This window comes from Lates calcarifer, linkage group LG16_LG22 (assembly GCF_001640805.2).
Source record: "Lates calcarifer isolate ASB-BC8 linkage group LG16_LG22, TLL_Latcal_v3, whole genome shotgun sequence".
In the NCBI taxonomy this organism is placed as follows: domain Eukaryota; kingdom Metazoa; phylum Chordata; class Actinopteri; family Centropomidae; genus Lates; species Lates calcarifer.
Genome location: NC_066848.1, coordinates 18,215,947 through 18,243,473, shown reverse-complemented (window position 1 = coordinate 18,243,473; position 27,527 = coordinate 18,215,947). Strand labels below are relative to the sequence as shown.

At 38.8% G+C, this 27,527-nt stretch overlaps 2 protein-coding genes across 2 annotated transcripts in view; both read left to right on the top strand.

Annotated features, from left to right (window-relative positions):
• itsn1 (intersectin 1 (SH3 domain protein)) overlaps positions 1–15,831 on the top strand; it is a 43,858-nt gene extending 28,027 nt beyond the window's left edge. Inside the window, 18 exon segments of the mRNA XM_018660847.2 lie at positions 5,147–5,268; positions 6,585–6,691; positions 7,253–7,295; positions 7,297–7,355; positions 7,501–7,582; positions 8,031–8,129; positions 8,317–8,400; positions 8,695–8,757; positions 8,759–8,779; positions 9,103–9,234; positions 9,335–9,415; positions 9,552–9,672; positions 9,861–9,944; positions 10,094–10,177; positions 11,095–11,159; positions 11,736–11,844; positions 11,954–12,036; positions 12,038–15,831. Coding sequence (XP_018516363.1) covers positions 5,147–5,268; positions 6,585–6,691; positions 7,253–7,295; positions 7,297–7,355; positions 7,501–7,582; positions 8,031–8,129; positions 8,317–8,400; positions 8,695–8,757; positions 8,759–8,779; positions 9,103–9,234; positions 9,335–9,415; positions 9,552–9,672; positions 9,861–9,944; positions 10,094–10,177; positions 11,095–11,159; positions 11,736–11,844; positions 11,954–12,036; positions 12,038–12,103 — 1,505 coding nt within the window. The 3' untranslated portion in view covers positions 12,104–15,831.
• A 1,368-nt stretch (positions 15,832–17,199) lies between these two features.
• si:dkey-22n8.3 (uncharacterized) lies at positions 17,200–27,276 on the top strand. The gene is made up of 8 exons (XM_018660874.2): positions 17,200–17,551; positions 19,340–19,439; positions 20,187–20,285; positions 21,018–23,525; positions 24,623–24,787; positions 25,342–25,402; positions 25,855–25,979; positions 27,002–27,276. The coding sequence occupies exons 4-8, from the start codon at positions 22,112–22,114 to the stop codon at positions 27,028–27,030; spliced, it is 1,794 nt and encodes a 597-aa protein (XP_018516390.1). The 5' UTR covers positions 17,200–17,551; positions 19,340–19,439; positions 20,187–20,285; positions 21,018–22,111; the 3' UTR covers positions 27,031–27,276.
• Positions 27,277–27,527: the final 251 nt, after the last annotated feature.

Sequence of the window (27,527 nt, the reverse complement as noted above, 5' to 3'; positions counted from 1 at the left end):
TTTAACAATTTTCAATTAAGAGCTGCATTCTGACTTAACTTCATTGTGTCTTAACAATCACTGCATATACAGCCCGCCTGCTGCAAACTTTGGAAACCACAATTATTAAGCACAAACCACCTTTACAAATAAAGGCTCTGTCACTGCCTGCTAATTTGTTGCCTGCTCTACATCCTCTATTTCTATGCTAGGTTAGACCACACCTCCACACTCTCTGTCTTGCTGCACGCTCCACCCACCTAGCACCCGATTGGTTGTTGTTGTTGTTGTTGTTGTTGTTTTGTTTAGTTGTTTTTGTTGATGTTGTTGTTGTCGTCCTCTCTCTAGGATCATATCATTACCCAGAACCCCCCTCTCCTCAAAGCCCTCAAAGAGACCCACTAGGCCACGCCCACTAGGCCACTCAACCAATGGGACAGCACCAAGAGGTCACATGACCCGGAAATGGCGACTCTCCACCAATAGAAGCCAGAGAGAGAGACAGAGAGAGACAGAGAGAGACAGACAGACAGACAGACTGTAACGTTAAAAAACGCCCAGTGGTGGCGAGAACTCTGTCTATGCATGGCTCTGACTGGACTTGGCCAAACTCTGTTTATCTAAGGCTCTGGCTCCAAACAGCACTGTTCAACAGGAGGGAGATCAGTAGTCAGGACTCCTCTTGAACTTTCCTCTTCTCTTCTCCTTCTCCTCCCTCTTTTCTTGCTCCCTTTCTCTTTCAGTCGGAAGGTGTTTAGATAAGGAGGGAAGGAAGAAAGGAGAGCAGATTAAAGGAGAGCGAAAGAGGAGACGAGACTATTGAGCTCCTTCCTCCCAGATTGGACTGATGAACATGTTTTGACTGGATCACAGTGACTGTATACACACAACACACTCACACACAAACACACACGCACACGCACACACGCACACTTAACATATATGCACACACAGCTCTATCTTAGCGTGGTAAAGTGGATAGTGGGTCATTTTGTGGCTTTATGGGAGAATCTGTCATTAGAATCAGTAGCTCAGCTCATCCCCCCCTCCCTCTCCTTTCCCTCCCCTTTCTGTTTTTTTTTTTTTTTTTTTTTTTTAACCTCGCTCCCATTAGTTCAAGCAGCTTCATTCACCTGTCAGTCATGAGTGCTGGCTCCACCCCACCTGACCCCTCACTAACCCCTCCCCTCCCACAGCTTCACAGAAAGACCCACTATCTGCTGGAGGACAAGTCTCAATGTGAAAGTCTTTTACTCTCCTCTCTCCACCTCTCCTCACCTCTTCTCTCCACAATGCCAAAGACTCTCCTCCTCCCTCCTGCTCCCTGGCCTCCTCTTCCCTTCTTCTTTTTTCCCCCTTACTCAAAAGGAGATGAAGGAAATGAGAGGAGAGGAAATGATGCAGGATTGAGATGCGTCCCACAGCAGTTAAAGACTAAGTTTCAAACCACACTGCCACTCCCCTCTATGGTTTTAGTTAGTTAGTTTGTTAGTTTCTCCTCCTGCCTTTCTCTGTTAGGGAAGGAGGCAAGGAGACATAGAAGGGAGCGAGCAGCCTGGAATGGGACTCAGCCCATAGCTCAGGGCTAAAATGGAAAGCCATGCTGTAACTGCTTAGCATACGAGCTAACCAAATGACACGCACACATGAAATAAAACATGGTACAGAGTTTGGAGTATGCACATGACCTTAAACAGATTTCACACACACATACACACATGACAGACACAGTGATAATGTTTTTATCCGTAGTAGTTTAACATTCTGAATATGTATTAACTTTAAATGAACCATTTTATGTTCTGTTGTTGTTCTTTTTTTGTTTGTTTGTTTACATGTTTATTGTTTTGTCTGTTGCTATGATGATGAGACGCTGTCACACCTTTGAGCGCTAGACACTGACATGACAGACAGATTTGGTACTATACATGTTGGGGTGGAAAGAAAAAAAAACTTGTTCATCTAGATCATTCCAGTTAAACAAATAGTTTTGGGAGATTCGCTTATTTTCTCTCTTGCTGTGAGATAAATATTAAGCTAGAGCCAGGAGGTGATTAGTTGGAATTGTGAACATGTAAAACCGTGAAAACAGCCTGTCTTTGTTACATCTCTGTTTGTGCAGAGATTAAACAAAAAACAAAATGGTCAGCTGTTTCCCCCTGCTTTTATTCGTTATGCTAAGCTACGGTAGTCAACTTCTGGCTCCAACTTCATATTTAACCGCAATAAAAAAGCAAATAATCTTATTTCCCTAAACATCAGACTATTTCTTTTAAATAGCTCAGCTGATTTTAGTTGTGGCTCAATTTCACAAACTCGTGATACTTTTAAGTCATTTTGAGCTTTACCTCCTTGAATTTTCCACACTGTGATGCACATTTGAAAGTGTTTTAGGTCATTGTCACCATACTTCATGCACAAAAAAGCTGATTTTAAGTTGGCTTTTGGCTTCCCCTGCACTGCAAACCTACTGTATCCAAACATATCAAAATCATTACACCCCTAAGAAATATTAAGGAGGAAACAGAAACATGTGAAATATTTAACATTACACTGAGGCACAGGATTGAAAATGCCCAGGACTGAATACTGTACAGACACATGCATGTATTAGGAGATGAGTAAAGACATCACTGACTGTAGCTGTTTTCCAAAATCGTTATTTTCAGTTCACAAATCTGCAGCCTCAATTTTTCTGCGCCTCATATTGAACACTTTGCAGTTTGTACCCCGTTAATAAGCAGCCAAACAGAAGAAGCACATCTTTACAGAGCTGTACCAAGTCCTGAAAACATCATTTATCATGTTTTGTTAGGATTTACCAAGTTAGTGTTGAGGGACAGACAGACTGACACATACAGACAGAAACAGACAGCACAGCCTCACTTTCAAGCAGTATATATACTGTGTATTACCGGTTGCCATGGTGACATACACCCCCTGGTGTATCTTTGCCATTTCCCACAGCAACAGAGCCACCCTTCTCTTTGTTCCCATAGCAACAGACTAGTATTATAGTGGTTGCCATATCAGATTTGTATTGTTTTGTGTTGTTTTTGTTTATCCAGATGACAGTATTGTGATTTTAATGCTTACCTTCAGAAACACAAACAATGAATGAAACGATTATTGAACTACGCAACTTTTTATACAACAAGCAATAGAGTTATTGTTATTATGATTATTGTTATTAACTTGCTTGGATCCCATTGGCTCCTTGGTGTGTCAGTATTGGAGGTGAAGCTCTCTGCTTGGTTGATGAGTCAAAGACCATCTGTTGTTAGACAAACTGAGGCTGGAGGCCCAGACTGGGTCGTTAGTTTTGGGAGCAGTTTTTTTCTTTTTCTTTTTTTCTTTTTTTTTTTTTTTTTTAAACAGATCAGTTTGATAAGTGATGGTCGAGACTCCTCACCGTCAGAGTGAGTATTTTAGATTAGAACAAAGACCCACCTAAACCAGAGCCATGCTGATCATGTATCTCTGCCTGTTACTACATGCTAACACTTCCATCTGCAGCCATTTTTGTCCCTATTAGCATTAAGTGTAAATCATTTGGGGACTTAAAATGGTTCAGGTGGAAGGAGCACATACTTTATGTCTAGAAAGTTTTAACATTTCTGTTCCTTTTTTTGTTTTTTGTTTTCTGTTTTTTTGTTTTTTTTACCATTTTTAACAAAACACACACACTTTGCTCAACTCTCTTCTTTCTCTGAAGCATGGCTCTGGTCTAGTCTGGTTTGTTGAGGAAAAAATAAAAGCTCTGTATGGTCTATGCTTAATCTGATGAATGGTAATGGTTAATACTTCATATGGATATAAATAGCAGCTCTGATGAATGGGCGAATGGATTAACAGCCAAGCCAAATGTAACCAGACTGCACTTGGTGTCAGTGCGTGCATGAATGAACAAGTGTGTGTGAGTGAATGAGTGAGTGAAAATAAGCATGAGTGAGCAATTTTATGGACATGAATGGTCAGATGGATACACAAAGGAATAAAAAGGATACCTGAATGAATGAATGAAATGTACAGAATGTTAGTGTAGGCGTTGATAAGTAACAATGTCCTGAAATTTTATTGGTGGAGATTTTGATGAAGCGGTGAATCTGACTGGTCCTGATGATTAAACGCTCTGAGACAGACTGCAGTCGACTGGCCTCGTTACTCTCCCTCACGAACACACACACACACACACACACCATGTTTCCATTACTTCAGAGGACATTGCACTGACATACATTCATTTTCCGGAGACCTAACCAAACCCTAATCTTAGCCTTAACCTTAACCTGTCCTTACCGCAACCTAGACCAAGTCTTCACTTTCACACACCTCCCCACAGTGTGACTGTGTAAACAGATTTATGTCCCGTCAACAAGTGTGCAAACACACACACACACACATAGTATCTGCCTTTAACATAAGGAAGCTTACTGTTAGAGTGGCATTTTGTGATAAAACGTTTTTGCTTTTATGCTTGTTAAAACAATTCTCTAAAGAAATATTTAAAAAATACCCTGAAATTTCTCATTTCTTTTTTCTTATTTTCATACTACTTAAAGCTGCAGTAATCAATATTTTATATTACCAATTAAAATTAATTAATCTGATCTGAAAGTGGCCTGCACTGATAGAACACCAGAGAAAATTATCACAGACTCTGCAGCTGTTTTCAGCTAAAAAGGCTGTATGGATATATGGACGGGTCATTTTGTAGGGCAATAATAGCATGTAACATGCCATGTGATTGTTCGTTTGTTATGCGGTTGCTCTGCCCCCTAGTGGCCTGAAAAAATGGTCTGATGAAGCTTTAATGTCAGCATAGGTAAATTGTCCTTGAACACAACATTTCTTTGAAAGCCAGAACAACTAGCAAAATAAAAGTTTTTCAAGCCTCTGATAATATAACTGCCAGCAGAGCTTTGTCACTGATCTGAGTGAGAAATACATTAAAGAGATTACACACTGTCCACTCAAAAACTCCAGAGTGTACCACTGTTTTCCCCACTGCCTGTTTGTTTATCTCAGGTAAGTATGTTGCTGGTAATGTATTAATACAGGTCTAATAGGATCATGTTTTTTAGTCTTTCTTCACTTTTTCCATGCTTGAGGATGTTTGACTGACAGCTGTGTGTGACTGTATGTGTGATTGTGTTTGTGTTTTCAGGGTGTGCTGACCTCCACCTGCTGGATATGCTGAGTCCCATGGAGAGGAAGAGGCAGGGATACATCCATGAGCTGATCGTCACCGAGGAGAACTACGTCAACGATCTGCAGCTCGTCACGGAGGTAGAAATTACAGATGCGCTGAGAAAAACACATCACCTGTGCTTAAACACCGCACTGTTGATAACATGGGTTAAACATTATATAACACACAAAATATTTAGCAGTTAGGTGTTCTGCAAAGACATTTAATTCACTTTGAATATTTGTTTGTTGCCAATTCTTCATTTCACATTGTGACTGTAGAGTATGATGATTCCTCTGCCACGCATCATCAAGACTTGAATTAGATTAGAAATCCTGTCAAAGGATTTTCAAAGTTTTTCACCCATGCCGAGACTTAAACTGAACAGGAAACAAGGAAAACTTTTGATTTTAGGATAAAGGCAAAAAACTGAAATGAGACAGCTTTATTTGATTTGAATTAGTCTAGTATTATAAATGACTTTATAAACCAATATAGGCTTAATTCAGTTACACAAACAAAAATGAGTATTACTATAGCAGTAACAATTTAAATCTGCATGTTAAGAATATAAGATGATGACAATTTAGTAAAACACAGTTATTTATGACAAATCTTAAAATGCCTTTATACTGTCGCAGAACACATCTACATTATATTGTGCAGTAGATCATTTATTAAATGTTTTTACACTTTAAAAATGTTACCACTAACACAACTGTGATTTCTGAAAAAAGCTATTTTATTTGTGGCCACAAACATAACATAAACCATTGGGTTTGGAAACTCAAGCTTTGTGTGAGCAGTTTTAAATAATCTGACAGTAATAATAATCATACAAACTGTTACCTGCTTCTCAATCTGAGAAGTCAGTGACATCTTTCATATAAATGTACATTGTACATGTTGCTTATTTATTATGGTGTATGCTATATGTCAGTGGCAGGCAAACAGCAGCCTCAAGCCAAATTAGGCCCTCCAACTTAAATATTCATCCCTCCAGTGAAAGCTGACGTTTTCACTTCCATAGTTTGCATCAGAAATTTTGCATAATTTTTCAGAAAACTGCTGCAGGTAACAGTGTAAATAACAGTGCACTGGTTAAAAACAGTAACAATAACCACAGTATTTTTGTTTAACTATAAATGAAACACAACACATTGTATTGAGCCAAAGGATTTTTACAATAATATATACTGCTGGAAGCACTCACTAGCTAATGGGAGAAATTACATCTGCCCTCAGATACAACCCTTGAACAACAAATCTTTTTTTGTTATGAGAAGTAAACAAGTTTGTAAACAAGTAAACAAATGAGTTTGTTACTCATTTTTAAATGAACACAAATGGAAAAATGTACTCTTCTCTGTGTGTGCGTGTGTGCATGTGTGTGTGTGTGTGTGTGTGTGTTTAGATATTCCACAAACCTTTGTTGGAGTGTGAGCTGCTGACGGAGAAGGAAGTGGCTATGATCTTCGTCAACTGGAAGGAGCTCATCATGTGCAACATCAAACTGCTCAAGTAAAAGCAAATGCGTCAAATACATACACAGAGCATCGCACTCTCACGCACACAGGCAAACAGCAGATTGTAGTTTTACATTTTGTGCAGATATTTGCATCCAACAGTGGTTTTCATTTGAATTTTAAAGATAACATCAACCTGGAGGCAACTTTGCATTGTAAAGTTTGGCTGCTTTGAATGATGCATGTAACAGGAAAGTTCATCCATGTCCTATTTTCTGTTTTCACTGCCCAACCTGAAGCAGAACAGTGTGCTGAGTTTTTTTTTTTTTGTTTGTTTGTTTTTTAATTTACATAAAAGTCAGTGAGGTTTGGGCCTGACATATATGTGGTACCTCTGAACACCATGGAATCATTTCTAAAATCCAAAATGAAATTCCTTGGGGTTAAATTGTATTATATATCAACATGTAAGTAGATTAGGTTTTTCCTCTTGATGTATTTGTTTGAAGAGCACATACAGTTAAATGTACTGATGCACAGAATTTACACTGCAGAAGCTTTTAGCTCTAATGATGCAGAAGACCAAACCTCTCATCATCCCCGTTTTCCCTGGCAGGGCTCTGAGAGTGAGGAAGAAAATGTCAGGAGATCGGATGCCTGGTGAAGATGATTGGTGACATCCTGACCAACCAGCTGCCTCACATGCAGCCCTACATCAGGTTCTGTCTCTCATCTGACATAATGTCTCATCTTGACTTTAATCGGTCTGGGAACTGAACCCGATTCTGTCCTTTAAACACTCTTGAATTTGATGTAAATGTCACTAATATCTCTCGTGGTTCTTTGATCATTTTGCGTGTTCAGATTCTGTTCGTGTCAGCTGAACGGAGCCACGCTGATTCAGCAGAAAACTGACGACAACCCTGAGATCAAAGATTTTCTCAAGGTACAAAACACACCCTGAAAGCACACACTCTAACTGTAGCATTTTAGTCTGAGTAATTCACAGGAAAAAAGTAAGTGATGTAAGTCAGTAATAAGAGGTTAGCTTTTGATTTATAGACAAATTGACTGAAAATTCCCCAGGAATTGTGATTAATCTGTAACAATAATTATCATTACTGTTGTATTATAATCTGATTTTACAAAGGAACCAGATCTAATAATTAAATATTCAGTATTAACCATTATGGCAGCAGTAACACTGTCAAATGTCAATGGTTTTAGATGATAGTCTTTACAAAAGCTTGCAAAAACAAAGCATCAGGGTTAGGATCAACCCGATCCAATATTTTGTAGATCTCCCCTTTATCATAATACAAAACTGAGAGTCCACTCTAGTAGTAGATGTGCTGATTTGACAGATTTTCTCTCTCTCACTGTCTCTCTGTCAGAGGTTAGCCATGGATCCCAGGTGTAAGGGAATGCCTCTGTCCAGTTTCCTGCTCAAACCCATGCAGAGAGTCACACGCTATCCGCTCATCATCAAGAATGTATGTTTCACACACACACACACATGCACACGCACAACACACACACACACACACCACACACACACCCACCCACTCACCTCACTTACAGTGTGCTGTATGTACACTTTCAGTGACTTTAGTCTTCAAATTACCGGTTTACTTTTAGGCAAACGTTCTCATTTTTCAGTCGTTGTTTCTTTAATTGCAGACCTTAGAAAATACTCCAGAGTCACATCCAGACCACAGCCACCTGAAAGCTGCTCTGGAGAAAGCAGAGGAGCTGTGCTCACAGGTGAGCACACACACACTTTGTCACTTTTACATAGAACATTACAGAGACTACTATTCATTCCCTGGAGACTTACCCTAACTACCTGTCTAACCCTAACCCTTACATTAACCTTAACCACTGACCCAGAAATCAGCTTTTGTCCCTAGTTGGACAAGCCGTCCCCAATTAACTGGTCTTTAGTCTCAAATTAGTCCCCAAGAGTATCCTAGCTTCAGTAGCAGCAGCAGTGACAGTGTTTGCTGCAGGTGTGATGTTGCTGACTGTGCGTATTAATGGTTCCTGTGTGTGTTTAAGGTGAACGAGGGCGTCAGGGAGAAGGAAAACTCAGATCGTCTGGAGTGGATTCAGGCTCATGTTCCAGTGTGAGGGGCTGTCTGAGGTAACTGCAACGCACATGCATTCACGCACAAGTGTGAACACTGCATGCTTTGAAAATATTATGAAAATATTTAACATTTTTATTTATATAGTAATATATAAATTTGTAGATGGTAGGTGTGAGTATACATGCTCTTATTCTCTTTACACCAAGTTTAATAGAACAACAGCAACAAAATAACAAGATCAGACAGAGTCAATTATTTGAATTTTGGATTCTATTAAATTGTAATGGGCATTTATGATTATGTTTGTATTTTGTAGGCTAAATTCTGAATTTGTCAATAGGAAAAAAATAAATTTCTTTCCCTCTCTGTCCTTCAGCAACTGGTGTTTAACTCTGTCACCAACTGCCTGGGTCCCAGGAAGTTCCTCCACAGCGGGAAACTGTTTAAAGCCAAGAGCAGCAAAGAGCTCTACGGCTTCCTGTTCAATGACTTCCTGCTGCTGACACAGGTGAGCCTGACGTTAGTCTTCCTGGTCTCAGCGACTGTGTGTGTCACTGAAACCTGCTTCATTATTTCTAAATCCACCTTCCTCTTAATCCCTCTCACAGGTGACCAAACCTCTGGGCTCCTCTGGCTCAGACAAAGTCTTTTCCTCGAAAACACACCTGCAGTACCGCATGTACAAGACGGTGAGACAGCACACATACACACTCTTGGCTTTACTGTGTTTTTGTCATGTGGTAAATCTGACTTTCTGAAACCTGCAGGTATCTTGGTGTAATCTCTGAACGACAGTTAATAACTGAGTTTTCTTGTCTCCATCAGCCAATCTTCCTAAATGAAGTGTTAGTGAAGCTGCCAACAGACCCGTCAGGAGATGAGCCTCTGTTCCACATCTCTCACATAGACAGAGTTTACACACTCCGAGCTGAGAGCATCAATGAAAGGTAATACACATATCAATGGAGGCAGATAGACGCATATTGATACTTTTTGCACATTTCTTGATGTAGCACCAAATCCCAATCTGACACCTTTTTTTCTACTACACAGTCTTATTTTTTTTTATACTTTCGGTCGTCATTCCTATTTGTTAAAAAAGCAAGTGATTTTTGTGTGTGTGTCTTCATGCAGGACGGCCGTGGGTCCAGAAAATTAAGGCAGCTTCAGAACTCTTCATTGAGACAGAGAAGAAGAAGAGAGAGAAGGCGTATCTAGGTATCTCTCCTTTTCTTTGCTCCATGCTGAATGTTTTGGGTAAAGCCAATGGAAAAACATTAAAATAGTCAAACTGATTTTCCATGATAAAACTTTAAATACATTCAGTAACAGCATCTAACTTCCCTGTGTGTCTCTCTCTGTCTCAGTTCGTTCTCAGAGGGCTACAGGTATTGGTAGACTGATGGTCAACATTGTGGAGGGAATTGAGCTCAAACCCTGTCGCTCCCATGGTACGTACACTTTCTTTTAACTGAAATATGGAAAACAGAGAAGGTTGACACTTTGAGTTTCAGTCATTAAACTGTGTAGAGTCTGTCATTTTACTAAAAAGCACATGTAATGCATTCATCTTTTTCCTGCCCGCTCTAAACAGTGCTTATTAGCGTTGTTAGCATCTTACCCCTCACCCAGCCTTTAGCCAGTGATGTCTGTTCATTATAATGTTGAGCACTAAGAATACTAACTGCAACATTTACTATTTACCATGAATATTAAATAACAATAGTTATCATAGTGTGACATAACGTAAAAATTATCTGAGACTGCAGTATTAGCATTAAAATATATACTACTAATATTTGCAGAGCAGCCCATTTCAGAATTTTAATTCATTTATATTGTATACTGTTGGGTAGCTTGTGAATTTCAATACCACTTAAGTGTTAAGTGTTATCTTCTCAAAGGAAATATTGACTTAAGTTCATCAAATAAATACAGTACAGTAGGGCTTTATTAATCTACTGATTATTTTTTCAATTATTCATAAAGATGACCAAAAGTCTAAACCACCCACCCCACCCCAAAAAACAAATATATATATTAATATAATATTAATATTCAGTTTGTGATGACATATGAAGAAAAACAGCAGAATAAAAAGTCTAAATAGTTGCTGATTATTTTCCTGTCAGTTGAATAATTGATTAATTGATTAATCATCTATAATGGAATCAAAAGTACAATATTTGAACTATAGTGGAACTGAAGTATAAAATAACAGAAAATGGTAGTTAACCAATACACAACCAGCCAAGACATATTGTTCAGTTAAAGTTCTCTTTAAATCGTTGAATGTGTTTACTGTCTTTAGAGTAACTGCTGTATATCAGTCATCCTAGATAAATGCCTGTTTGTCTTGTATTCCCAGGAAAAAGTAACCCTTACTGTGAGGTGACCATGGGTTCCCAGTGCCATATCACAAAAACATTACAGGTATGACTATGGGTACCTCATTATTTTCCATTGGAACATTATGGATTAAAGATTAACAGACATTTTCAAGGGTTTCTTAAAGGTTTCTCTTCCATCACTCACTCTGTGATCCTAACTAATGAGAGGAAAAGTGGTGTTAAACACTCAAGTGGGCTTCCGCTTAATCATCTCAATCAAACCTTGCCACTAACATTAAGCCATTTGCCAGCCTTTCTACTACAACATTTTATTGTTTAAAGCTGTGAATAATATGGTATGTTAACTGCACATGGAGAATTGGTCATTAAGTCATTTGCAATGAAGTGATTGTTACATACTCCTGCATCAGGTCTAATCTCTTAAAACTATAATACTGTATATACATTGATGAATCATTGTTTTTATTTTTTAACCAAGTCTATTGTTATTTTATTTATTGTTAAGTATTTATTTATTGTAGTACAGCATAAGTTGTGAGTATTTACTCACTCTCATATTTGCAGAAACACAAATATGTCTATTATAATTTGTAAATGACTTCAGAATGTGTACCAGATCCTCTCAGTGGGATGTTTACTCTCTGTTTTCTCTCTGTAGGACACGTTAAATCCTAAGTGGAACTCCAACTGTCAGTTTTTTATAAAGGACCTGGAACAGGACGTCCTCTGTGTCACTGTGTTTGAACGAGACCAGTTCTCACCTGACGGTCAGTGATGATTAAACACTGATTTTAAAGATCTTCCTCCAGATTACCTGCTCCCTAAGAAGGGATAAATGGCCTCTTTTTTTCACACACTTTTACTCTCTCTCCCCAGACTTCCTGGGCAGGACAGAGATCCGGTTGGCTGAAATAAAGAAGGACCAGGGCTCTAAAGGACCAATCACGAAGCGACTGCTGTCTCCATGAGGTTCCCACAGGAGAGATAGTTGTCAGGCTGGACCTCCAGCTGTTTGAAGAACCATAAAACCAGAACAGGATCATACTGGACTGGACTGAAAAAGGAACTGAGAGATGTGTTGCGAACCCAACAGCTGGGCTGGATTAGACTAGACTGGTCTGGATCCGGTTTCTCAGAGCTCATTGGCTGATGGGAGGGTGGTGCATTCAGCTGAGGGCAAGTATCAGTTATTATCATTTGCCTGTTGGATTAAAAGAAAAACATAAGAATATTGAGTAGATCAGGAGCAGCAAGGCAGGATTACCCCAGGCCCCAGACCTCTAACAGACCATCTGCAAGTCTGGAAAAGTCTTAAACTACATGTCAGACTGGTGCGACAGTGATGGTGCTGCATTATTTGCAAATTATCAGTAATGGTACAACATTTAGATAAAACAATATAGACGACAGGGTCAATGAGGCTAATTTTCCTTTGCACCAGATCATCAATCAATGGAAATAAATTATTGTCTCAGTTTCAGGCTACATATCAGTTTAGGGAAGCAAGACATTTAAATAGGATTTAAGAGATTAATATTGTACCTAAAGTGATGTGTCAACAGGTTCTGAATCTCTTAAATTCTTAAAAAGTCTACAAAAGTCTTACATACAGTATATCATTATGTCTTAAAATGTTGCTGTTTGTTGTAGAGGTGAAATTGTATGGGTTAGACAGCTCCACACTGTAATGGTAGATTTTAAAGATGAAAACACCCTTTAAGAAGCTGTTGTTATAATGGACACGTGTTAACAGGTTAACCAGCTCAGCATCAATAATGTGCTACCAAGGAATGAAAACCCAATACCTGTTTCTGATCTACTCCAGTCCAGTCCTCTTCTGAGCTCCTTCAGTCTGGTCCAGTGCAGTATTTAGTCCAGTCCAGTCCTCTTGGAGATCGGCCGGGTCTTAACTGTTTTCTCTCCCTTTGCTTCATCAGACAGTCTCACAGACACTCCAGTGACAATCCCAGCCCTCCCTCTTTGTCCCAACAAACCCAAACTCCTGTGTGTATGTGTGTGTGCGTGCACCAATGTGTGTGTGTGTGTGTGGGTGCGTGTCTGTGAGAGACTGCTGGTTTGAATGAATGTATGAGTGTCAAGGTGGACAAGCTAATTAATGGTACGGTTCAGTGAACATTTTCTTTTATTTTTTTATGTCGAGTCTTACAACTCTCTCAGAGTCTTAAGTTCAACTCTTCAGGCTTTCAGCTTTGAGGTACTGCATGTAAAGGGACCTTGACATTTTGAATTTTGGTCTGTTTAGACCTTCACTGAACACTTGTCACATTATCTTAGAAAGTGATAAATATGTACAGGTTTAATGAGAAATGCTAACGATGCTAATAAGCTGAAATTATAGAAAGACTTTACCCTAGTATATGACAAGTGTCCAGTGCACATAAATTACAGACATGCCAAAATGTCCCTTTTACATGTATCAGTTATAATAATGGTGATGATAATATGGCTGGAACAGGGAACAGGTGTTACAGCCACTTTAAATTGAGGTACTGTAAAGAAGAATGTCTTAATTTTTTCTTATTTTTTGATGTTGAACGCACACGGAGGTTGTAGTTTTAGGTGATTTTTGTCACACATCCAACCTCTGTTGTTATGTTGCTGCTGTGTGGAGCTGTCACAGTGGCCGTCACTATGCAGGGAGGGAAAAACCTGAAAAATCAGGGGGGCCCAGAGCTGGATTGATTCGGGCCCTCGAACATGCAAGGTACTACAGAAATGTATTTTATAGGAACAGCATTTTAGACCATTTCCACACTCTAACCCTGAGAAAGCTCAGTGTAGGAATAATTTTACTGTGCGTCGGCACTCCCAGCACTTTTAAAATAGACACTGTTGCTGATATTAGAGCAGAGCAAGACACGACTCGACTGACTTTTGTCACACAGCGGCCATTTTGAATAGTCAAAGTAGGAAACTAAACCTGGAAGACTGGTAAGACTGGTGTTGTTCTTATTGCCATCAAATTCCATGACAGACCAAAACCAACAACATGCTAGCCCGTCTCCTAGTGATTTCCAACTCATCTGCCTGCCTGTGGCTGTCAACCCCAAGCCCATTGGTTCCTACTGAAGATCTTACTTCGTAATCAATAAAAATGGCTCTTGAATATAGAGATTTATTATTAAAAAGGCTTAGTAATTTCCTAAAACAGCTCGGCACTGTAGTTTTGAGCAAACTTAACTCAAACAGGAGGAAAGAGAACATTTGTTGGGGACTATTTTCACCATTTTCAGTGGCGGATTAATCCACATTTGGTGCTGTGGTGATTATTTGGAGCTTTATGGTGCAGTGGATATATCAAGCTTTGGATTCATACAACACTTGTTAGTGGGATACATTCACTTTTGGTTTTGGTCTTTTCATGAGAATTGTTGAGAATACAATATAGTAGAGTATCACCAGACTTCGACTCCGATCAAAATATATGTCATTATTATAACATATTGCTTTACTAAATAAAAGTCTGACAGTTGGTTGTAAGCAGTGTGAGAGCCTAGTCTGCGTAACACCTTCTCAACAATTTAAAATGTCCTCTTTAAAAAGAGTAGGAGCCCTCTATTAACTAGCAATTGTGAAGACCTTATGCTACAACTGCTTACAGTACTATGGAAATTAGTTAGCAATAGCCTGCTGAAGTCTAGATTGTGGCACCTGTCTATAGCCCCATGTCCATGTTCATCAGGAAAATAAAAAGTAATTCCCCCAGTATTTGAGATAATATCATTTCTTATTTGTTTAGAAAGAGGAATATTAAATCCTTTAAAAAATAAAATGTTTTTGTAGCTTTCATAGCTGCTGCGTACTTCCAGTGCCTTCACATGCAGTTATGCTAGCTTGTTCATGAGATAGTGCCAAATGAAGGCCTGTAGAAGCTGTTGCTTGACTTTTTTTTTTTTTTAAGTGGAGTGTTATTACTTTTGTCACCTGTGCTTCTCTTGTTCTTTGACATAAAAAAACAACTATTCACTATTTTGAAAGAACAAAGTATTGCTTTTTGTTTTCAGTTTTTGTCACATTTTAACCCCTTAATTTTATTTGCATATCATTTACCTGACTTTTTTTGTCAACAACACAAACTCAGGCATTACTTTGAAGGCAGCATTAATCTTCCAAGCAGATTTTCCTTACTTGGGTGTTCAAAATGGCCACCATGTTAGCCAGTTGGACAGATAAAACGCCAGGTTGTTCGCTCAGCGGAGTTGTATATATGTTAGTTAGCTAGCTACTTGGCCAGTTAGTAAATTTAGTTAGTCATTTTTAATTTAATGCCACGGTTACAGTAATGTACTGAATTACCACTGAGACAACCGATAGTTACCTTAGTGACCAGCCACTGTCCAATCAGGAGTCAGCAAGGCTCAGCCAGTTGCAGCATCTTGACTGTGGAGGAAGGTGTGTATGAATGTGTGTTTCCCCTGACTGATGATAATGAAGATGATGAATGATGATGAATTTGTCTTACATCCCTGTCGACTCCCTCTGTACTGTTCTCCAGTACCCGTCCTCCTCCTCCCCTCCTCTCCACACTGTACTGAAACTAACCTAATCCAGTTTGAACCTGTTCTTACTGTCTATCTTCCAGGTTGTGTATAATACTACTGCTATCTGAGAGTTAATATATGAGTGCTACGGGGGGCGATAGAGACAGCCTGCTGTTAATTATCACTGTAGAAGATGATGTACGTTGTTGTCTTTCAATGTTCAGAATAAACTTCAGTTGGACCAAAACTGTAGCTACTTGCTTTGTTGGTTTCTGTGGCAAATAATTCAGTTTTTGTCAACATGCTTACACACAAATACAGGTTACATCAGTGATGCTATACCAGGGTATTAGGATCTGACTTTTCTTTAATAGTGATTTTCTAGGTTAATCAGGAGTACTTCAACCCTTTAAAGCTTCTTAAAATCCTCCAGATTAAACTATTTGAGAAGGAAAATCATTCTCAGGTTGACCTTCATAGAAATGTCCAAAAGCCAAATTTTATGGGAACTTTTCTTCATACATTTGGCTACCAGACCCTAATTATTTTATGCTGACCCAAAACCATTGGAAATTCGGCAGCAATTCAACTTCCTGCTTGACATTTTTGCTTTAATATGACATGAGCAAGATAAAAGTAAGGCAGCTCTTTCTGTTCATGTCTCCATTTCTAACACAGACTTTTCTAAATCTATCACAGACTTCGCCCGTTTTGGTCAAATTTGACTGACATGGCCTGTGTGAACCCTCCTGCCCGCGTGTCTATAAAAGGACCTTCACAAATGAGCTTGGGCCAAGACACTGCATGAGAAACAACTGGTCCAGTTTGTATGGGCCCTTTCATCCCAGTCTGGAAACAGGACTGAATCAAGGTCCTCGCTGTCAGTACAAACTATATTCACAACTCGTATTGATAGTAAAGGGGCGTGCAGTCTCTCCAGCTCTGTGTTGTGCTGGCACATGCAGTGAAAGGGGGTGTTGTCCTTACTCGAAACGAGCTGCGTCAAAGCAGACAAATTTATCCACTAAAAACCCGAAATATAATCCAGTCTTGCCTTCAAAATAAAAAAGTATTGCCCAGAAGCAACTTATTACCCCGTTTCCACCAGTCCTTGTATGTTGATTTATTTATTTATTTCTCTATTGATTCGAAATCAGTTCATGAATTGTAGAAAGGCTGGTGCTGGGAAGTTGGTAATGTTATTTGTACCCAGAAATTTATAAAGTGTGCACACAGAAATGACCAAGTTGTCATTTTCTAATCTTATTTTACCTTTGTTTAATGTGTCTTTTATATTGTCTTGTTTCTCTTTTCTTAATGCTGTTTATGTTTTATGTAAAGCACTATGAATTGCCGTTTTGAAAGGTGCCATAGAAATAAATTTGCCTGATATTATTTGAATTAACGTAATGGTTGTAGAGGCTGGGTAAATTAGATTAAAGAGAAGAAATTTAGAGCATAAATGATTAATTTGTGAATTAGTTAAGTTAATTAAGTTATATTCCATGAAAAGTATGGTTCTGTACATTTTAAATTTAGCATTTAAACTTTTACTTTGATAGTCCTAACAGGAAACATTTGTTTTCTTGTGTTTGACTTGACATCAGTGTTTAAAGGCTTTGAGCAGAGCGCTTTATGTAACTGTAACACTTTAAAAACACGCAGGACAGCTCCGCTAAGCTACAATGTGTTAGCTAGCTGGCAGACAAACAAACAACAGACGAACTGTTGTTGTCATTTGGTGCATTTTTATTCCTCGGTGTCTCCAAAGCGATAAGAACAGAGTGAAACTGCCATGGTGGAGAAGAAACAGACTCAGGACATTTAGTACCACTGGACATTCCTCTATGTTACACTTTATTAAGCAGATAAATTAGCCTGCACACTACATTTCTGTATTTTTCATCCTGTGTTCATTTAAGTAAACATGGCTGCTGCTTTGCTCAGAGGAAGAACGGGATTATGTATAAGAGTAAGTACATTTTTTGTTTTCTTCTCTTCTTTTAATTTGACCCCATGTCCTCTTTACTTAAGTAAGAGTGGTATCACAGTTTCAGAAAATCCCATTATAAGTCATGCATTCAAAATCCCTCATATGTAAAAGTACAGATGTATTCTCAACAAAATGTACTTTAAGCATCTAAGTAAAAGTACCCTTTCTGCAGTGAATGGTCCCCTATGACATTATTAGACTGTTAACACCGAAGCAACAATCTCTGAACTGCATTTTATCTTTGTAGCTTCTTGGGGTGAATTTTGAACTTTTAACTACCTAATCTACAGGTACGTTTAGTCTAGTGGGTCACAATATAGGTCAGCCTCTTCAAAGGGTCACAGGGTAAATCTGAGGGTTCATGAGATGATTAATGAGCAAGAAAAGAAGAAAAACAAGCTTCTGATACACAGCTGTGTGTTAATATCATAGAATTTTCTCTAAAGTAACATAAAATGGAAATACTAAAGTAAAAGTTCTGCATTCAAAATTCCACCTAAGCAACTGCGCACATGTATGATCACCAAAATTTACTTAAAGTGTCAAAGTAAAATGTCTTCTATCACTTATATATTAAATACTGTACATGGCTTTAATTGTTAATACTGATGCATCATTGCATGGTTAAGCAGCATTTTATTATTTTAGCTGGTTCAATGTATAACACCTTTAACTATTTTATTAATAGTTTGGTAGTTAAACCCAATGGTTCTAAATTTAGGGGTCAACATCTTCAAAGGGGTCACAAAGTTAATCTGAGGGGTCGTGAGATAATTTATGAGATAGGAAAGAAGAAAAAACAAGTTCTTCTGTATTAATTTTTGTTTAATTACTCTAATCTTTGATTTTGTTGTAAGATTTTGGACAATCACAGTTATTTAAATGAAACTGTCAAAGACGTCTAGATGGAAATTCGCTCTTTAATGGAACTCCTCACAACTTAAAGACATCAGTGGGCCCCAGCTAGACACTGTTTTTTTTGTAAGTTGTCACGTGTCAAAATGGCTGGAAACCACTAATGTTTAACAGTGGACTGCATTTTATGAGCTTATCATATGTTTTTAACGTAAAATCGTACAAAATCATAAAGTTAAAATCTTAACCTGAAAAGAAAGCAGTAGCCAGGACTGTCAGATAGATAAAGTGGAGTAGAAGTATAAAGTAGCATAACATGGAAATACTCAAGTAAAGTGCAGATACCTTAATTTTGTTCTTAAGAACAGTACTTGAGTAAATGTACTTACTTTCCACCACTGCCCATGACTTTTTAATTATAGTGTTACCTTCATATAGAACATAAATAAAGTATTTCATATGGTGAGTATTATCATTGTATTTAAAGTTATTGCAACATCCATTTGTTCCTCACCTTTAGGCTCCTGTTTGTCTTTAGCTGTAAAATGTAAATATACTTTTCTTTTAAAGTAAACGCTGACATAAACTCCTTCCCCAGTTGTATGTATGTTGTATTTTGAGTGTTCTAACCCCCAGGGGAATGAAACCCTTTGAAATCCCTTCAACATATAAAGATGTTTATTTCAAACTGACATGTATATGGTAAAAGTATATAGAATGACTGGACTATCTAGAGTATATATACAGTGAAAATGCAGATAATCATTTTTATGAAGTAGTCTGGAAAAACTTCAGTGTTTTGAACTCCTGAAAACCTAACTAGAACCTAACCTAACCAGGACTAGAAACAAGTTTGCTATCTGGCAGCAGCATAACCTTGTGCATCCCATAATTGTTTGTGTGTGTATCCAGTGTATTCACAGGGAGTTGTGTAGAGTCGTATGGAGGCCGCAGACTGCTCTGTTCAGCTCCAAACCATCGGACAGAAAACTACCACGAAGAACACACATCAGTAAGACAAACAGTTGTCTGTCTTATTTTCTGTCAGGTTTTTAGTTGTAATTTTTAGCATCTATAAGCAGCATAAAAACATTTAAGAAATTACTTAAAATACACCCTAAAGTAGATGTATGCAGATATGAAGGCATTTTAAATGTTAATTTATGTAGAGTATTTGTCATCCAATTATAACTTCTCCTAAGAAGACAAATTTTATATTATCAGAAGTATGTTTTACTAATTTGTATCTGTCAGATACAGCCTCCCCTCATGTCCACGGGAGGGGCTAGAGTCATTAACAAATACACTGATAAACACTTACATCTGCAAACAGCTTACTTAATATTTAGATACTACCTATAAATGCTGAAGTGGACTTTAAGTTAATTGTTACCATTATTCCTTCTACACAAATTGAAGAGTACCAGCAGTACCTAGTAACAAGAAAAGACATATTTAAAACTAAAATCTGTGCTGTATTATGGGCAGTATAGATAAAATAGATAAACTTTATCACAGAATATGTAATTTGATAATCTGATATTGGTTTATGTTGAGAAACAGATTTAATAAAGAATCATTTGTGAAACAGTTAATGGATAAAATCCAAATAGGAGCCGACAGGTGTTTGCTTCTGTATCTTCGTAATTGGTGAATGAAGCTGGTGGGGAGAGGTGCTTCCTGGCACAGTAACTAAGTATTTCAAGGCAGGGCTTTACTACTAATTTTATCCTCAACATGCATTGTCTTATACTGGCAGAGAAAGCCAAACCCCAGCCCTCAGTCGATGTTGCTAAACTCCTGGAGCAACTCTTCTCCCAAAAGAGACCAGGCACCACGTCCCCTGGTGCTGGTAAAGGTAAGTACACTGAGGATGTTGCATAGAGCTAAGTGTCAGTATAAAGTCTCAGCCAAAGACAGCAATGTCTAGATTTCTATGTTTGGGATCTTAATAGCATAAAAGTGGAATCACAGCATTTTTGATGGTACTTCCTGTGTGTGATTCCAGGCTTTTCTGGGCACCCAGTGTCAGCATACAGTAGAATATGTTATAGAAATTATGCATATGGTGACTCTAAGCCATGTACATTCCTGTCACAACACTGACAACAATATATGGGAAACCATTTACAAACAGAACTGCAGCTAACATAGCTAACTATGGTCAGCTGGGTTGAAGGTGGCATCTTCAAAGGTTTTGGTCAACCAAAAGTCTGAAAACCCACAAATATTTAGTTTACAATTGTATATGAAGAAAAGTAGGATGTCATCTCCTGTGAGAGGCTGAAATCTGCAGACATCTGTAATTGTTTTCACTGTTTCTGCTTAAAAAATGACTGTAAATGATCAATAGTTGCTGATTATTTTTCTGTCTGTAGATGAATCAATTCATTGACTAATCATTTCAGCGCTACTTTAAAAATGAACACAGATTATAGAACATGTTCTTGAGTTTCCTAAAAGACAGTTATTTCTACCAGCTGAGTTAACAAACTGTTCATTAATTGAATGCCTTTTATTCTGCTTATTTCTTATTTCATGTCCTATATATCCAATTTTTTCTCCTGTTCCTCACCCCCTCCTCCTGCAGCTCAACATGCCAAAGCCTCTCCCATACCTTCCAAACCTCCTACAACCTCCTCAATGAAGGTCTCCACCTCAAATGTTTCTCATTTGTCAAAGACAGAGCCAGAAGTCTCAGTCTTTCAGTGCTGCTTCTAGTGTTTCTAGTCTTCCCCCTCAACCAAAATCAGCATCTTCCACAAACCCAAAGACTTCATTTACCTCAGAAACGCCTCAGCAGACACCTGGTGTTATTCAGGACTGTTCTGCTGATGGTGTTTCCAGTGTGACTGTTAAAACCTCAGCTCCTCCTACAACCAGCACAACTCTTGCATCATCAGGGTCAGAAGCAACTACAGCAGAGTGCCAAACTTTAGTCAACACAAGAGAAACCAAAGTAGAAACTGTTACAGAAGCAAATGAACTCACATCCACTCCTGCACTACCCTTATCAGCCAACCTGGTAGAGAAAAATGCAGAGAAATCACCTGATACAGCTGCTACAGTAGAACCTTTGATAGAAACTACAACAGAACCATCAGTAGAGGCCAGCCTTCCTGCCATAGAAGCACTAGAAACTAGAGCTTCTGTTGTTCAAGGTCCAACAGAATCTATGGTAGAAGTTACAGAATATACAGCAGCTAAAAAAGTACAAACCAAAGGCACAGATTCAGGAGGGGTTGAGACTTTATACACTACCACAATAGAACCCTCAATAGAAACTACAATAGAACTGTCAGCAGCATAAGCACCAGCATAACTCGTCAGGAAACATTAGAAAGTATAGCTGCTGTTTCTGAAGGTGCAGTAGAGCCTACAACAGAAGTTGAAGCAGATAGAGAAGAGGTGATCCATGTCTCATTTGGGGCCAACAAAGAACCTTTAAGAGAAACTACAATTACATCGGTAGTAGAGGCCAGTCTTCTTCCTGTAGAAGCAGTAGAAGCTGAGGTTTCTGTTGAAGGACCAGTAGAGCCAACAGTAGATGCTCCAGCTGAAAAAGTGCTAGCCAAAAGCATTGACTCAGGAGAGGTAAGCATCTCAGTAGACCCATCAGTAGAGGCCAGCATTCCTCTTGTGGAAGCACTTGAAATCAGAGCATCTGTTGCTGAAGCATCTACAATGGAAGCTAAAGCAGATACAACAGCTCAAGCAGTACAAACCAACAGCACAGACTCAGGAGTGGTTAATGTCTCACAAACTGCAACAGTAGAACCCTTATTAGAAAGTACAGTAGAGCCTACAATAGAAACTGAAGGTGCTGACAATCTGTCACATGCTGCCTTAATCCAAAATACACCTGAATCTGCAGTCTTACCTTTGAAAAGTGAAGTAGAATCTAAAGTAGAATCATCTTTAGGAAAAATCACTGTGGAAAAGGATGTAAACGAATCAGAACAAATGACTTTAGAGTCTGTAACACTACATCCTGCCAAGGATTTCTTGGAGGCTTTGAAAACGGATGATCTCCTCAAAACAAAATTTATTCTCGATGAAAAAGCAGAAAAACAGCTCCAGGAGTTGTTAGTCCAGACAGGGATGGGAGCCGAACACAAAGCCTCACCTGAGGCTGAGAATTCAAGTGAAGATGAGAGTGAAATTTTAACTAAGGTTCTTTCAAAATGGGAGTCTCTGTCTGAAGATCTTCAAGAGTTAGAGGAAGAAACTGGCACATTGGTGAAAGAGCTTCTCTGTCATGTTCCTGCAGTGCTTTCCAAATCCCCCAGCACGATAAAAGCAAGTTCAGCCTCTAATCAACTTGTGAGAGCAAATGGAGAGTCTTTGCAAATGCAGGAGAAGGCAAATGAAGAAGACATGACGCTGGAATCAGTAACTTTAGCAGAAGTAAAGGCTCAATTTGGAAGTCTTGAAACTGAAGTACTGCAAGAGACAAGTGATGCGCTTGAGAAAGAAGCTGATGTATTAGCAAAAGAGGAGAAGATTGAAGTTGAGACAGCAATAGAGGATGCTGTTTTTGAGGACACAACAGAGGCTAAAATTTTAACTCTAGACTCTATCTCTGAAGCAATTGATGCAATAGAAGCTGAGACATCTGTTATATTAGAAGCCATACTTGGCTCTGAGCAAGGACTGAGGCAGCCACCCGACACCTTACCTCTGAAACTGGTACCACAGAGTGAAATGATTTGTCAGGAAGCAGAAAAAGAGTCTGGAAAGCAGGATGAAAATGTGTTGGAGGCCATGTCTCTTGAGGCTGTGACACTGGCTGAAGTTGAGGCCTCTTTGGGAACTCTGGAGAACAAGCCTCTGAGTGAAACCACTGCTTATCTGGAGAATGAAGCTGAAATTCTTGCTGGGGAGAGGAGGATGGAGGTAGAGGAAGGAACAGTGTCTGAAGAGACAATTGAGGCTCTGGATGTTGAGTCTCTATCTCTGCCTGAAGCTGATGGTCTGTCTGAAGATCTGCAGACAGATGCACTGATGGAGGAGCTGCTCTTTACCATTCCTGGGCACGTAGCAGGTGTAAGAGAAGCTCAGATTAGTCAGGAGGGTGTAGGAACAAGTAATTTAGATGGTAAGTTTAACTCCTGTTATTGGTGGGGAGACATTAGGAGAAGCAAAGCACATTAGTAGATAGAACCTTTTACTTTGTTCCCAATTGCCACAATTTGCATCAGATATTGCACTCCGTCTTGGAGTCAATATCTCAACAGACAGACATGATACACATGGGAAATGTCCATAAATCCACTTAGAAACTCATTATAACCACAGAACTTGCCTGGCAATCATCACATTTTGTAAGTTTTCTTCAGTATCAAAGTAATCCATCGATAGCTGTCTGTACATCCATGGGTACATTTCTAAAGCTAATTGGGCAAACACTAAATGTTGCCAGTTTGCCAAAATGCAAACAAATATAGACTTAAAAATGGTGCTCAAGCTTTAGCCCCGAGCTAACTCTCTGACTCCACTGGACTTTGAAAACCCCTGTGGTACTGTAAAGGAATAGTTTTACATCTTGGAAAGAACACATTTATTTACTTTCTTGCCAAGAGTTAAATGAGAAGATCAATTCCATTTTTAGTCCATTTTAGTTTTTAGTCTGTGTTCAGAATAGAGCTAGAGCCAGAACTAATTAGCTTAGCTTAGCATAAAGACAAGAAGATGGAGAAAACTAGCCATGTTATGTCCAATTTGAAACACACCTACCAGCACTTTAAAGTTCTAATTAATTAATTATGTTGTATCTAATCTGACATTTACGGAGTTTGACCCACCATCTAACTTCTCTTAAAAGTACATGTTGTTTTTACATTTCAGTTAGAGGTGATGGTAGGTGGAGTTTCAAACTTTGGAGAGAGGCAGGCTTGCCAGTCTTTAAATTTGGTTGCTCGTCCTCTAGCTCTCCGCAAGAAACTGCATAAGCATGTTTCGCAAAATGTTAAAATATTCCTTTGAGCTTTGTTATGGAGACTTTAAAAATAGATATGTTAATTGAACCTGAAACTAACAGCAGAGGAAATGCAAAGAGAGCATAAATTATTTTTGAAGCTGTCAAGGAGATTTGAACTAAAACTGAATTTAGTGAAGAGGTTGATGCTTTAGAACTGGAATCAGTTTCTGTCCCGTATACTTTCATCTGTCCTGTTTCTGGGGTTGTTACCACAGCACCGGTTGTGATAGGATCAGCTGCAGTTGATACAGCAGCTGCGGAAACAGATGATTTTCCAGCTTCTCTTGCTCCAAAGGAGGTGCTGCTGGGACAGGAGATGGTGGATAAGGGAGAACAGACTGAAACCTTGAGGACTGAAGATGACGCAGGGACACACACAGGTTAATACACTTGCAGACACATGCGTACATACAGTCATGGACCATGGCAGACAATGCTGCAGCGATTACAGCCAGTAATTGTTCAGTGCCACTGCAAAAAGTAGTGTGAGGTTCTTGTAGGGAGACTTACTCTGTGGCTTTTGAGTGTCTTTGTAGTCTCAACGGGATGACCATTTAAATGTGAATAATGGCTCATGCTTTCACAGTCTCTCCATAAAGGTATTCATAGTGTATCACAAACTTGTTCACACAACAAGGGACAGTTAGATTGTCTGTCTCATAAAGTTGCAGAAATTTGTTCAGATGCATCCCTCCCAATTCTGATGTTGGAGACGAGGTTTCAGATGCTGTTAGGTGAGGCCTTAGTGTTTTAGTTGCCCAACATTAATTTTCTGTAACCTTAACCATACTGTAGTTCATGGGCAGAGATATTTTAGAAATAACAAAAATGTCATCACTTAAATAGAATCTAGAGTTTTGTAGAATTGTCCAGTGTCAGTGTTGTCTGGTGAAAGGGACGATTTAACAATTTTGTTTCCACGTGTATTCCTAAGACTTGGATCCAGTCCAGAGACTCTTCCTGGAGAAGATCAGAGAATATGACAACATGCGCAGGTAGAGAGACAAATATTCAATAAGAAAACTCCTCTGGAGGTCCCACACTGCTGGACTGCTCCTGAACAACCAACAGCCAGGGAGTGCATGTACATGTGCATGACACTGCATGTCATTGGCTGGTTAAGGGTCTTGAGTAATTCATTAATTCCAGCACTAGGTTTTAAATGATACAAGCCTCTGAATTTGGCTGCTGTTTATAAAATAAAGTAAAAAGAGAGTTGTAAAAGAAAAAATGTATAATGTAGATTTCCTGGTTATTAAAAGGTTAAATAAGTATTTTTATCCCATGGTTTGTCCATGTATGTATCCAGTAGCTGTAAAAAGGTGTTTAAGATAGAGAACTGGAGGTAAACTGTGATACTGAAATGTGGGAGATAAATCAACTGAATGACAGCCATTTCTGCTTTCACTTCCCCCATCTTCCATCTCCTTCCCATGTCCTCTCTAAGCATGAGTGGAGGACCAGTGGGGGTGGAGCCAGATTACGAGAGGCTCCTGTCAGAGGAGACAGCCAAGCTCCAGAGACTTTATGGAGGAGGAGACCTGAGCAGCTTCCCTCAGTTCACCTTCACCGGTGAGAGAGACACAGAGGCAAGAGAGAGGCTTTGTCACAGAGTCCTTATGATTCAGGAATAGCCATTTTATTTGTTTCATAGATAGAAAATCCCTCTATAATGTGTCGAAAGCCTTCATTTTTATTAGTCATTCCTTAGTACCTGGATCAGAAGAAACTGCCATTTACTCTCAGAGCAACAGTGCATGTACAGAAATGTAAAAAAGGCTGGTAAAGTTATGAGAGAATAATCTAATAGAAAAACAAATAAAGAAATAGGCAGTGTAAGGGGATGGGCAAGATGTAGAAGAGAGAACATTCATTTTTTACGTGGGTGGCACGTGTCATGTAACATCCAGATGAATGCCAGGACCAAAGAGTTCCAGAAGAACACTGCAATGTAAGAAGATGATCAGTGTCATTCACTTCAGCTATCAATGGTTTCAATGTTGTGGCTGATCAGTGTATGTGGGACCAGTGAGTAACATGACATTGCAGTGCAGAAATGCCAATGAAAGTAATAAACAGTATTACATAGTTTGTCCCCCAGAGAGCACTGACAAATTTATTTTTCAACTGTAAAATGTACATATATCACCAAATTTAGGCAATCCTTATCAGTTATAAGTGTATGTTATGTGTTTATGTTAAAAAAAAAATTAACAGAAGATATAGTGTTATATGATTTTGCCAACTTTGAAGTGGTTAAAATCTCTATGGTGACATAACAAATCTGATTGATGAGCTCGCTTTTGGATTAGTGCATAGTATCATTTTTCAGTGTTGTGAGAAAACTGACATCACAACTGACATAAAGGCCTTGTCTACCTTGTTTGGGTAATACATTATGGGGGATAATCCAATTCCCTATGGAGATTATGTATTTTTACCTCTGGAACATGATGTTTCACCTCTACAGCACTGCAGCTGATCAATAGCCATTTTCATTGCAAACTCATTAAAATATGTACAAGTGTCTATCTAAAATAAAACAAATACATTTTCTTATGTACACTATCTTACTTCTGTTGTTTTCTTTCTAGAGCCAAAAATGGATGAGGACACCAAATGATCCATGAATGTTACCTCTGACTCTTTATGCTCTTCATCAGCCTCTTCTCCTCTCCTTTGACTTCTCAACTTTTGACTTCCTCCTCCATTACCTCCTCATTTCAGCATGGGGAGAGAAGAGGAAGCATATAGTTTGTTTGGGTGATCTGCTGGTAAAATAAGAGAAGATGTATTCCTGGTTGTTTGTTTGTACTGTGCAATAATGGTAGACACCATTTTATTTTATTAAAGCAGCATTTTCAAAAGAGTAAGCCTGGTGTCTTCTGACGTTTAGGATGTGTGTGTGTGTGTGTGTGTGTGTGTGACCTGCAATTAAAGCATTATCACATTGTGCAGTCAGTGCTTCAGTGAACAGCAGGTGGAGCTGTCAGTTCAACATCTCTCTATTTGGATCCATTTATCTTTGTCTACCTCTCTGTTTCCATGCCTCAAACCCTCCCTCTCCCCCTTTCTGTGATTTGTCTCTCTTACTTGTTATATTTATCTATATGCACTCTG